Here is a 14,128-nt window from a genome sequence, read left to right as displayed (position 1 = left end):
TAGGAAATGTATCTTGCCTGTCATCGTAGCTGGCAAGTATGTTAATGATACTGTATCTTTCTGTGTGTCGGTCTGAGTTTTAGATTTTTGAGGTTTGAAAAATCCTCTTACTTAAGATTTAGGTTTTTTATAGAGCACTTGGGCGATCTGTGATGAGTTGCAGTATAAAGAAATCAAATCAGATGACCTAGGGTCCTTCTCCTATGAAATCAAAGTGCCTTGTTGTTTGTACCTTTCCCCTTTTCCATCTGCAGATGGACAGAGATGCTTCATTTTAACGTGCCAGATCATGAGAGAAAGACCAGCAGAGCTTTATTATTAACCCTCTTCATTCCACTGGGGACTAGGACATATGTCCTCTTGTGTCCACATTCTGACTCTCCAGTACAAGCTAGAAGAGAATCCTTGGTAAATTAATGAAGTTAAAATGCATCCTGACCTCTTTCATTTGTACCTTTTTCCCCTATAAACCAGTTAGGAGGAAAAAACCGAATTATCAGTGCCACCTGTACTTCAGGTGTGACTTTCATGGGAGGTCACTTAGACTTTGTGCCCTTTTGTAATTGTACAAAGTAAGAGAGTATATTCTGTAAGAGAATATATTTTTAAAACAGCTAATTTTTGTCTGCCCAGTGAGAGTGGTTTCCCTGTGTTTTTAAAGAAAAATAAGTTTGGAAAAGTTTAATTTTTAAATGACTTTCACTTGAGGAGCTTTCTATTTGGTGTATTAATCAAGCTGATGAAAGGACATTAGTAATCCTTAGGTGTGCTATAGTTGCATGAATTGAAGAAATCTGTGGTGAAAAGTTATTTTATTTTTGTTACACATTTTCAGTACGAATTGACAGAAAGCACCGCATATTGATTCCTTACAGCTGATAAACACATCTACTCCCAGACCTCATGGCTTGTTGACGAGCAATTTTTTCCAAACATTTTTTTTCTGTTTACGATTTTTATGCTGGAAGGCAGTTTTTGTTTTTGTTTTTCGGGTTTTTTTTCCCTTCCTTTACCTTTTATACCTTTTATATCTATCTTATATCTGTTCACAAAGCGCAGGTGGGGATTGCATTATGAAGTAAAAAATTCATATTGGTAATTCTAGCAATTCGTATGGAGTAAGGGAGCCAAGTCATATATGATCCTTCACAGAATGAACAAACCAGAGATTTAATTATTCTGAATCTAATAAAAGAATATCAGATTTGTTGTTGTTTTAGTAAATAGGTTAAATTACACTAACAATGTACAGAGTTAATTAAATATGTAATTATTATGGTTACTGTTTTTTTTAGTGAGAACTACGGTAATTGAAACAGATGTCTATGTTAACAGCATTGGCCCAGTTGACCCAATCAATATGGTAAGTTCTGATTATTGACAGAAAACATTATCTGAATGATGCTACGGGTTAATATTATGAAATAATTCTGATCTCATTCAAATAAGTTTCTTTATTTCTTACTGTGTATTCTTATGCTGTTGGGTATGATTGTGATTATTACAGAAACACCTTTAGACTTTCTATTTGAAATTGTTGTAATTTTTAAAATATATTTCTTCTTTAAAAAAACTGAGACCGCACAGAGAACATTGTATCAGGTCCTTATTTTGGTTTGTGTTGAACACTTTCACTATGTTTGTTTATACCTGGTTTATCTCTGGCCCAGTATAATTTCCTGGAGTGACTCTTCAGAGGTTAAGAAAAATAACAACTGACCCAGCATTTGTGAATAAAACTATTTTCAATGCAGTGATTTATTATTATTTTGCAAATTCATAAAAAGAAAAAATTGAAATTAACTCTTTTGTCCTCCTTTTTCCATGTCTTATTTAGTTTTATGCGTCCTCTTCAGTGTGTATACATAGCTGGTTTCTTCAGAAGTTAAGCAATGCATCTCATCTAGTTTCCGGTAGACCTGTTGTGATCTGACCTATCTATTAGGTACCAACACTGAAGTAACAGCACTTATGAGGAAGTTGAGCCTGTGGCCTTTTCTTAAACCACTTAGATTTTCTGTTATGATGTGCATTGTATGAAACGGTGGTGTTGGAGGCTTTAGAAAGGCCTGTTGCATGACTGCTGCCCAGGACTAAGACTGGGACTGGCCCTCAGCTGAGTTTGAGCTTAGCCCCCTCCTGCCTTTTTCCTTTTCCTCCTCCCTACAGAATTGCTGACAGTGTTGAATTTGCATGCCAGAGAAGCCTTTTGTTCAATCTGAGGCTGGAGTATGCCAGCACAGGGGGCTTATGAGTGTTTGGTGAAAGCACAGTAATTCTGGATTATTATTAAGGATCTTACACGTATGTCATCATGCTTGGATGGGGAATATCGACTTTCCGCGATGGAAAGCCAAGCAGGAAAAACTAATGGTTCTTAGATACTATGGATAAAGGTGCCAAAAGTAGATGATGCAGATCTGTGACAAAGGCTATTCATTCCAGCATAATGGTCTAACAAGTGTAGGGTTGTCATTACCTGGGGCTGTGGCAGGGAAGTCTATGTCTCAGGCCAGGGCTGTACGTAAAGAAATGCACGAAAGAGCAGAAGAGTGATGGGGTGGGGGAAACTTTTCAGTTTCCATGTCCAGTATAAGTGGTGTCTTTGGTTTTGTCTGTCTTCCTGCTGCAGTCTCTCTCTCTTGCTTCTCTCCATCCTATCCTCTTCTGAAGGAACTTATTGTGGGAGCAAAATGTGTAGACAGGCAGCTACCTGTAAGGAGGATATAGCAAATGGTAGAGGCTCCCTTTTCCGGTAACCGATGTAAGTCCTTCAGCCTGTGGCCAGTAGGTATTGCATACACTGGAACTGAAAATGAGAAACGCTTACAGCTTCAGTTTTCCAGTTTTAATGAACCAGCATGTGGCTGGCTTTGCAGGGTAGCCCTGCCCCATCTCCCATGCCCTATTCTTGTCTCTGCAGCCCCTGGGCAATCTCCCTGCTGCTATGTACCATGGCCTCGCCTGTGCCCACAGCTGCCTTCTGCTTGCTCAGCCCAGGGCCTGGGAGGCAGCATTATCATGCACCGCACTTGCAGTAATGACAGTATCAGCCGTGGGACTATTTCATGTCACTCCTTTAGAGGTCTCCCCACATCTGCTAGAGCTCTCCTAGAGCTGGGGGGTGATGCTTTTGCCATGGCGCTAATAAAAGCCCGTCATACTGGCTTTTAGTCCAAGGTAAGGATAGCATCGTGTTGAAAAGGCATATTACTTCATTAGAGAGCAGGATCCGAACGGTTATAATGTACATCAACTGAATGTTTATCCCTCTCACCTTCTGATTTCTGTTTTAAAAAAAGATAACAATGAAGCATGTCACCAAAGGGTAATAAGGTAAATGTCATTAAGACATAGAACTTTAAAAACTATTCTATGCTTTTTAAAAATGCGCAGAGAACTACTCAGCAATTTAAATTACAGTCTAAGGGCACTATGGCCTTCATAAAAGAGCAATTGCTTTCACTGGGCTTGGACTCCAGGAACCTGGATCATATGAGCATCTAACATCACTACAAAAATCAAATGTTTGTGAAAATAAATAAAACCATATATATGCAAATAATTTGATTAAGGTTTCAAAAAAAAGATGTTTTTAATCTGGGAAACAGCATTCTCAGCAAAAAAATAATTAGAGATTTGACCCTGTAAGCTTGCTTTATGTGAGCGGTTGGTTTCATTAGGAAGGCACTTCCCCTGGAGTCAATATTGTTTGAGATTGTTAACCAATAATCCAAAAATTGCTTCTATTTCAAGAGCTGTCCTTAGCCCTTCATTTGATCACTTAATGTGAGAACATGTATCTGTGATTCCCCATTGGATTACTCATTTGCCAGATACATTAATTCACTCTGGCAAATGAGGTCTTTTAACTATTTAGTTTGGATACAATATGGATACAAATTGGATACAATATGTAGAGAGTGTTTTTTCTAACAATGATGCTGAAGCAGCAGATCAAGAGAGTATGTTTGTTTGAAAGCGTCAGAAGACACATATGAGAGGAAACGGATTTATTTTTATAATTCAGTCTATTTTCCTCTTACTATCTGATAGACTTTCACTTTCATAAACGGGATGCTTTAAGTGTATGTATGACATTCATTAGAATTTGTTTTTGAAGGTTGTTTTGTTTTTGCTTTTACCATTTAACAAAGGTCTACACAAAATTCTAGATGGTATAAACACCCCATGCTTGAGAGCTGTTCTTCTGCAGCATGTGATCTCTTTAGGTGTCTGCAACCTGAGTAAACATTTTTAACAAACATCTGGATCAGTGGAGTATTTAGGCTTCTAATACTCATTAAGTCTAAAGATTTTTGCATCTGTCCTTTAGAGCTAACCTGTGCTATGCATCATGCAACAATCACATAAAATGCAGCTAAGTTCATTTTTATGGCCGAAGTCTTGATCCTCAATAGCTCTGCAGTGGTCTAGGGATTTCTTAGCAGAATTTACACGTGATGAATATTTAGAGCCTGGTTTTCCTCTATGTGGAAGCTCATTCAGTTGAGCACTTAATGTAGATGTACTAGGCTCTTACTGCCTTTATCTTTCCTTCCAAACTAGGACCAAGATGAAAAAACCCCACTCTGTTTGGTGGTACAAGTAGCAGAAACTGATATATGGCCCCTGTGTAGAAATGCATGTTGATCCATGTTGCCTGCGGGCCTCATTAGCTTTCTCTGTCCTGTATTCATCCCCCAAACCCTATGTGTTCATAAATACATAACTCTTTGTGCTACTGGTACCCCAAGGGGTCCAGGGGAGAACCATGCCAGTGCCACAACTTTTGTGGTCTGACAAGACCATGCAAGTGTGCAATTCAGTGGGTTGGGAGAGGCATGGCAGCACTCCAAGACATTTTTACCTTCCTTTAACTAAGAGAATACCTGATCTTGTAATCTCTGTTTGATCAAAACTCTCATGACAATAAAAGACTGCTACCCCAAATGAGAGAAATTTTTGGAGAAGGAATACAGGAGCAGTTCCTTAAGTAAGAAGCAGTATTGCGTCATTGTGCCAAAGATGAAGAGCAAAAAGAAAAGTTTTTACTTTCCCTGTCCTTAGACGTTGACTATTTGATCGAGTTCCATATAGTAAATAGTGGAGCAATAGTCAAGTAACAAAAATGGGGAAAGGGTTAGAAAGAGGCAGATCATTTCTGTAGAGACGCATAGACATCATGACTGATAGATTAAAAACTAGCCAAAAGAAAATGCTCTACCTCTGTCTATATCTGTCTGTGTGTAAGTGTATACATATATAAATATGTATGTTTACAGAAACAAAATTATGTTTTAAAATTCCTTTGCTCTTTCATGTGTTTCCAAGTCATGATTTAACGTTTTGAAACATTATATTATCATTGCCATTTTAGTGTGTTTGAGGGCTACATATTTTTTTCTTCCCTTGCTGTGGATGCAGATGATGTTCTCTATTCAGCTTTTGTATTTATTAATGGAACTCAGTATTAGAAGGATCAGTCTGAAAATTCCAGGATAAATTTCTAGGACTGCACTTCACTGAAACAGTTCGGTTTCCTTGTTATTTCCCAATATTTCTGTTTCTTCTGCAGATGATTTAGCTTTTGTCGCACGATCTTTGCTAGTTATCCAATGAAGGCTACCGTGACTGCAAGCTGAAGGCCATTCTTTGAAGCCTAGCACTCTTATTTTTAACAAGATAGCTAAACCACTGAGCAAATCAGATATTCACAGAATACACAAGGTGCTACTTTGGTACACAGACTGCACAGCCTGGACACTGTTAGGATACAATTTTTCCTGTCATATTGTACCATTTATGACTTTGTGTAGAATGTGCTGATGGTGAATTTTAAGTATCCTTTGACTTCTAAATTCCATTTCATTTTCAAGTTGCAGTAACTAGCAGCAGATTTTTTAATTATTTTTTTTTAAGGTATTCAAGTATCAATGTGATCAGTATCCTAATACAGATTACTCAATGTTATTGTACTTGTGGAGGGTGCTTTGCGGTCAGGTGTGTCACTGCACTTATTCTACTAGTCACTAAATTTGTATTGAAGGTTTGAAGGTTTTGTACTCTTACTTTACAGTGCCAGGTAATTTACATTAAGCACACTAGAATATAAATAATCATGACCCAAAGTTACATTATCTGAAGCTACCCTGAAATCCAGTACTCAAAGATGCACACTCTTTGTGTGCATTATTCTGTAAATCAATGTATTTTTAACTGTTTTTGAATGATATTAAATGTTTTGTTACTGAGCGAATAGTAACTAGTATAAAGGGAAGATGAGGCTTAGAAAGAGACAAAAATAGATACTGGAATTAGCAAGGCCCTGATCCTGCAGATACCTAGGCATGTACTTCAATTTACCTGTGTAAACCGTGCCACGTTGACTTAAGGATTTAACAAAAACAATAGGAAAAAATCCAAAGTAAGAAGTGCATAAAAGGAAAAATATGAATTCTCTCTCTCCCCCTCCGTCCCTGTCTGTCTGTTACAGAGAGCTGTGTGTCTAAGTGAACATAGTTCCATACAAGAAACATAAACATAATAAATCACAGTGCTATCCAAATGCTGCAGTGTATAGTAATGTGCTGGTTTTGGCTGGGATAGAGTTAATTTTCTTCATAATGGCTAGTCTGGGGCTATGTTTTGGATTTGTGCTGGAAACAGTGTTGATGATAATACAGGGATGTTTTTGTTACTGCTGAGCAGTGCTGACACAGAGTCAAGGCCTTTTCTGCTTCTCACCCCACCCCACCAGCGAGCAGGCTGGGGGTGCACAAGAAGCTGGGGGGGGACACAGCTGGGACAGCTGACCCCAACTGGCCAAAGGGATGTTCCACACCATATGATGTCATGCTCAGCATATAAAGCTGGGGGAAGAAGAAGGAAGGGGGGGACATTCGGAGTGGTGGCGTTTGTCTTCCCAAGTAACCATAACGCGTGATGGAGCCCTGCTTTCCTGGAGATGGCTGAACACCTGCCTGTTGATGGGAAGGAGTGAATGAATTCCTTGTTTTCCTTTGCTTGTGTGTGCGGCTTTTGCTTTACCTATTAAACTGTCTTTATCTCAACCCATGAGATTTCTCACTTTTACCCTTCCGATTCTCTCCCCCATCCCACCGGGGGGGGAGTGAGCGAGCAGCTGTGTGCTGCTTAGTTGCCGGCTGGGGTTAAACCATGACAAGCAATATTTCAGGACTGGATGAACACGGCTTGATAGGGCTTGTTGTGGTTTGTGAACTGCATTTGAAGCTTTTCCTGGAGGTTGGAATTGCTTTCATGTTTGAAGAAGACTGTTTTGAGGAGAACCATTGTCTCTATGAGGTTTATGATGACAGACTGAGAGGAAGAGCATGAGGGATGCACTCCTGCCCATGTTTGAGAATTTATGAGGTTTCCTAAGGTGGCGTGGGTTCAGCGTGCGAGCATGGCAAATTTTTGGAGAGTCAGGTGTGTGCATTTTATGCAAGCTGGTTCCATTCTCTTTCAAGTGGCAGGAATATTTGTTCATAAATCAGGACAGAAGTACCAGTAAGTCTTTAAATATTACCTATTTCTTATCATACAGCATCTTCTTTGGGTTAAGCAAGAATAATAAATTTTTTCCAAACTTTCTCTTTTATTTTGATTAGGAAAGATAGATTCAAATCGTTTTGGTGCCTGTCAGCACTGTAAGTGATCAGATTTAATTGACTGCTACTCAGATGAGTGTTTGAGATTGATGAGCACAGTGTTTATTTACAGCAGCTGAGTAAATGTTCCTTCAGTAGGCTTGAGCATCATTTTTTCTTTATGAAATATATTTAAGTGTCAAAAACCTTATGTCAGTATTTCCTATTTTACCAGCTCTAGGAACTTGTGTAATACTTCACAAATACAATTTCATGAATGTTTTCTGTTTTATTCTGAAAAAAATAGCTTAAATTGATTAGCCTGGCTCTTGCAGGCAGCTAGTTTGCCTACTGCTATTGCAAGGTAGCTCTAAGCTTGCCCTGTTCGGTTTCAGGGGAATGGGCCAAGTACAGGCAATATTCTGCTCATACTGGCTCAGCACAGCAGTTCCTGGGTCACTCCCAATTTCTGTGATCATTTTGAAGGGAATGGTGAGGGATGAGGGAAAAGGCAGCCATTGTATGCCAGACAAATATTGCAGTAACTTTCTGAAACCAAACCAGAGTACAGCCATCTTTTCAGCCCCCACGTTAAACAGCATTTGGTACTTGTCCTATTCTCAGCTGCTGTTTACTGGTTGTCCCTTAATAGATATGAAGTCAGGACAGGTAGTTAAGTTTCGACACAAGATACCAGAAAAATCTATGTTCTTTGCTGTAAAATATGCCCTCATTTGTGTGTGCCATTTAGCAATGCTCTAATCTAAGGCTGCAGTCTTTTTGTGCTGTGGTTCACTCTTAAATTTTGTGTTAGACTAGTTCATGCTTTAGGAGACACTGGTTTTGTGTAGTACCATTGTATCACTTAAGCCACAGTTGGCATGGTTTCAATATAAATAATGGAAAAAAAAAAAATTACTTTGACTTAACTCCCCTGATATCAGTAGAGTGTGCCAGCATATACTGGTTGGAAATCCAGTTTATATCATCTCAGATTCTTAGCATCCACAGCCAGAGCAATAACCAAACTGCTTTTGAAGTATCTGAGATTTCAGATGTTAGCGTTCTGTATTTGCATAAGGCTAATTTGTTAAAGAAATAGCAGAAGTCCTGAGCTGTGGACGTGGTTGGGGCTAGAAAATAATTCTGAAAGGCTTCTTCCTTTTTATCTGTGGTCAGTCTGTCAGTGTGCTGTGAGCAAACACCTTATTTTCTTGTGTTCCCAGTACTTTATCTACTTAAGTGTTGATGTGAATGTACTTCTTAAAGCTCTTCCTTTGGTACTTCTGCACAGGATGTCTTCCGTGGTTACCTTCTCTTCTCCTGCTCTCAACTACTTCTTGGTAGTTTCATGCATGAAATCAGCAACCTTTTTGTGTCAGTTGCCTGCTATTCTCTGTATCTCCTTTTGTCCAATCCAGAATATTGCCTTGCGTCCCTCATATCTGCTCACAGATGTTTAGTCAGCTCAATATGGCTAAATCATAGCTTTAAATCTTCCCACTTTTTGCCCCTTCCATGCTCTCAGTTGCTGTGGATGATCACTATTTTGTATGTCATTGACGCCTGAAATCTAAAAATTTTCTATGATGTGATGGATCTTAGAACAAGGAGTAGGGTCTCAGTTGGAGTCTTGCAAATTCTGATTGCAAAGCAACTTTGAGGGGTTTTATTTTTTTTTAATTTTTAATCCATCACACAGAATCTCTTGTCCAGACTCCCATTGTTATAACATGTTTTTGTAACCTTTCCAATTGCAGTCTTGCTCCATTCTTACTACCTAGAGATGTCCTACAGAGAGAATTTCCCACTGTTTCTACTGAGTCATTTCTTGCTCAGGTTTTTCCTCTGTCTCCTCTTTCAGTGGACCTCACACATAAACAGTTTCCTTTTGCTTTCAAGGCACTTCAAAGCTTATTCCCAGCCATTTTTAGTTGGTTTTTTCCCCCAAGAAGCCATTTCCTATCTCAGATCTCACTAGCTTCTGCTCCCATCCTTTCAACTTTTCATACCACTTTCTCCCAAGCTACCATTTATGCTTGAAAGAAACTTTTGATAAATGTCTGCAAAGCCGCTTCATTGTTTCTCATCATGTTCCTGTTTAAACTTACTTTTCTTTTTTTTTTTTTTCCCCCTTTCTGTGGAGGCTACAATATATCACAAACTATTAAGCTTTTGTTGTGTTAAAATCACTACCTGCAATTCTGAGTAGTATGGGGTTCTCTGTTTCCTTTTGCTTATGTCCCCGTTGTCTTCCCAAATTATGTCTTTTATGTTAAATTCAAACCGTAAGCTCCTTGCAGAGGATGTGTCCCCTGTATAAGCAGAATTTGAGTGCCTGCACAATTCAGTTGTTATCTGAGATGATCTAAACCAAGAATAATGTTAATACAAGCACCACATAGTACTTCACTGAGAAGGTAAAGGTATTGACTAGTGCTAAAGCTAACCCAAACAGTGCTTTACTTCTGCTTTTCCCCCCAAAATTGCACAGACTGCTTGGCTGCTCTGTCATGCAGTTTATTGTTACTTCCAATGCCTTAATATCCTTTCCAAATACTTTCTGTCTGCTTCTGCTGTGGTTGTCTCCCTTATGTCTGCAGCTCAGACAAGCTGCATTTAGTTCCTTGTCTTGTACCTCTTATCTTTGTGTCAGATAGATGATAAATATCTTGAAGAACATTACACACCTGTTCTTTGTTATTAATTCCTAATCTGTCTGTCTGTATGAAATTTGTGATGCTGCATTCCAGTTGTGGGAATAATTCGGCTAGCTTAGATTTGAACTGGGTTTCAGGAAAAAAGGCAGAGGATGTGCTTTAATTGTTACGATAGCTTTTAACAGCTTGTTGCAACAGAAACTGTCCTCGACAATGGCTCCTACCATACAGGTTATCATTGCCTCCTTCGCTGCTGTGCTCCAAAGGAAAGCTGCTGTCGTTCACTTGCCCCTACAATGGCTGGTGCCAGGACCTGCGCTGACACTACAAGACCTCGTCCTCTGTTAAAAGCTGGGCAGCTACAGGAACAGGATTTTTCTTCTCACGGTGCCTGCTATGGGAAGTTCACTTTACACGCGGGGAGGGAATGGTCTGGATGTCCTTTCCTGCGGCAGCACCTCAAAGCTGCTTGCCAAGGAAGCAGACCCACTCTTGGGAAGAGTGTTTGCCCTACTACCTTGTTAGCAGGGGTGCCAGCACTGACAAAATAGGTATTAGGAAATGCAATGTGCTTTTGCTAGTAAGTGAATGTAGCTTCCCTGCCTGTTGATCTTGGCCTTTATTATTTTTATTCTGTTGTTGTATGATTTTAAATTTCATCAGGTCTCATACATTCTGGATGGTTATTTCAACCACCATGGAGAATGCACATCTAAAACACTTTTTGGAGTTTGTCATTCATTAGCATACAGTAAGCGCTGCATGAGATTTCACCTTTTTGAATAACAGTAGTGTCTCTATTGTAGAGGGTTAGCCCCACAAAGGGTTATGCCCTTAGGACCAGTAAGTAAATAGAGGCTCTATCAGGCAGTTCTTAACAGTTGTCCATGCTCTTATATCTTCAGTGTAGCAGATGATTGATATTTGGAGTTGCATGACTGCCTCATCAACCAGAAAGCTAAAGTGATAGGAGTGCTGTATTTCCTCTAGGATCATGTATCTTACAGGAGTTGCAGGGTAGAAAGCAAACCCAGGTAAGTCTCCTTGCCATCAATGCTGGGATTTTGGAGCATGACAGGAAAACCATGGAAATAAAAGAGCAAACAATAACTGTGCAATTAATCTTGCTTTAAAAGCAGTTGCACTATACTGAAAGGTGAAGCACTGCATTTGAGACTTTATAGCTGATTTATAAAAGGAAACTGGAGAAAACCATGTATGCTTGAGTAATGTGCAGTTTTATTGCTAAAGTTGTTTATGGGACCAATTTTGACTGCTTGAGTCTCTCTAGTTACAGGAAGGTAGATGTAGCTGCAGAATTTAGAAAGTACAGTCATGGAGTTGATAAATTACTACTGACAACCTCAAAGCCCAACCTTTAATCCATATCAGTATTCACTCCTGGGTTTTTAATATATATGTATGTATTTATGTCTGATTTTTTTGTTCTGAGTTGTCTTCTCTGTTTCTTTCTGTAGTTTAATGTTTGTTTATGAGTGGCAGTGGCTGAAAAGTTCGAGTTCCAACTGAAAAGCAAAGCAAAACTTTTTATATCATTTTCAGTGTGGGAATTTATATCGATTATATATATAATCTACTTCCTCTCCTTATGCTCTCTTCAAATGCCCAAAATCTAAGCTGATCAAATAAAAGCAGAGATTTTGCTGAAGTGCTTTATTTACTTTTCTAGCTAATCTTTTGACTATTGGCAAGATTTTAATTATAGTTTCTAATCTACAAAGCATTGAAATAAATCTTGCCTTTTATTCATATTGTTGTTTGCATCTGTCACTTTGCGTGTTCAAAATAAGGACTAGATAAGCACAGATGCCAAATTATGATGTGAAGAGTGATGGATTTTTTCTGTATTGTGACTATGTAGGTCTCTCTGTACTCTCTCACCTTCTGTAGATATGATTTGCCATATTTCCACTTACCCTGTGCTTATGTTCTCATTGCATCCTCCAGTTTGATTATCTGTACAATTATAACAATCTGACTGGGTAAAAGACTGTGGGAGCAGATGCTGTGCACTTCTGTTCAGTGTATTTCCTGCAGCCCCCACCTCTTCCACAGCTGCAGTATCATTAATGTAATATTACATGTACATGTCAGAATCACTGTGATTTGTTGGATCTTTTAGATCTCACCCTAAGTTCACTAGGTTTAGACTGCTCTAGTGAGCAAACTAAAATGGTTTACCAAAACAAGAAATTCTACTTTTGCTTCAGTCCCAGCGATGGGGATAAAGCTCTGAAACCGTTGCTGGCCCTGAAGCAGCTCAAAAATCTTTTTTAAGGGCTTTTAAAGTAACCCACCAGGGAGACCAACCACATTTTAGAAGGTTTGTTAAGAGTAGTTATATATCAAAGATAGGTTAAGTATTTTAATAAATTACTTAATAGCCCCTTATTGGTGTCCAGAGATATTTGGGTGAGGGAAAAGGTAAAGGTTACAAGTGTTTATTGGCAGCACACTGGCAAGATGAAGATAAATTGGCTAATGCTTGATGCTTTATTTGGTGCTTACCTCTTAGGAAAACATGTGGTTACCAGTTTTGTCTATGACTTTCTTTGTTGCTTAAACCTCTTAATCAGCGTACTAGACTGAGTCTTTGATGTTGAAACACATCTCAATGTCAAAACATATAGGTTGGTAGAGTGTTTTCTTTAGTTTCCCATTCTTCACTTTTTTTCTGAAGAATTCCCTGCCTGCCTCACATAAAGTTCCAGTTTAAGGAATTAGAAAGCTGAATAGAATGAAGAAACATGGGGAAAATATCTCAAAGCTCAGATAACTGAATAAGATGAAGCCATGTCACACTTGGTAATCAAACTGAGTTCAGGGGCTCCCTCTGAAACAGATTTCTGAATTAGCTTGTTGCGTTCCAGAAAACTCCAGGTGCCCTTCAGGTGAAATTTTGAATCTGGGAGAAAAACTGGGGTGGGTTTCTGAGCAAAGATGAAATGACAGGAGGATGTATTTATTATTTTTTCTCTGAAATTCACTGGTAATGAACCGTATTGCAGGCCTGTAGTTGGCTAACACAATTTTTCATCTCCGAGTTTGGTTTTGGGACTTTTTATTGCTTTTGTGTTTGGCCCCAGAAAACCAAGTCATTTTTTTCCTGTTCTCAGACAAAATGTGTTGCAGTTAACGTGATCGAGCCAAGAATCTACTCATTGTTTGACTTCTCCACACTTTTTACTGTGGGATATCAAATCAGTTGTGAGACTGCCAGACAAAATATCCAAGAAAAATGGTTTTTCTGCTTTGTGAGATTTTTTTCCATTGGTGTGATGCAGTTTGTGCTGAGAAACAATCGTGTAGGATGGTATCTGCTTCCCTTTCTTTCACAGCTTTCCAGTAAAAAAATGAATCTACTGGCCCATTTTCATGTCTGACTGTAATTGAACTGTGCATGACAATGAAACTGCTGTTGAGGATTCCATTTATTCCCATGCAGTAGCTGTTCCTACTTCATTTGAAGTAATTGCTTTTATTTATTAAATTATTTTCTCTGAGACTATACGCCTGCTTGTCAATATTCACACTTTGTTCACTGCCTGGCCCTTTAATGGTAATCTCTGATTAGTCACTGTGTTCCAGCCTTCGAAGTTTGTTATGATCTTTTAGAGAGGAAAGAGATGGAGGAGGATTGCAGTTATCTGTAAATAATTAAGTAGGTGGGCTCTTTATGCCAGCTGTGCAAAAAAGAGTTCAGTGATCTAATCAAATGCCAAATATGAGCTAACGTGTGCCATGGTTATTGAACTCTGTGGGGCTAAATATGAATAAGCACGCATTTTGCTATGGCTGTGACTAACGCAGCCACAGATTGATTCCATTTTATTC

At 38.9% G+C, this 14,128-nt stretch overlaps 1 protein-coding gene across 1 annotated transcript in view; it reads left to right on the top strand.

The window, feature by feature from the left end:
- The first annotated feature begins 1,316 nt into the window (after nt 1-1,316).
- Nucleotides 1,317-14,128, top strand: part of GABRG1 (gamma-aminobutyric acid type A receptor subunit gamma1) — a 30,217-nt gene continuing 17,405 nt past the window's right edge. The window contains exon 1 of the mRNA XM_076337592.1: nt 1,317-1,363. Within this exon, the coding sequence (XP_076193707.1) occupies nt 1,361-1,363 (3 nt within the window). The 5' untranslated portion in view covers nt 1,317-1,360. The remainder of the gene's footprint in view (nt 1,364-14,128) is intronic.

The sequence above is a fragment of the Aptenodytes patagonicus genome, chromosome 4 (assembly GCF_965638725.1).
Source record: "Aptenodytes patagonicus chromosome 4, bAptPat1.pri.cur, whole genome shotgun sequence".
Taxonomy (NCBI): domain Eukaryota; kingdom Metazoa; phylum Chordata; class Aves; order Sphenisciformes; family Spheniscidae; genus Aptenodytes; species Aptenodytes patagonicus.
Note: the sequence above shows the minus strand (reverse complement) of the source record. Positions and strands in the feature narration are given on the sequence as shown.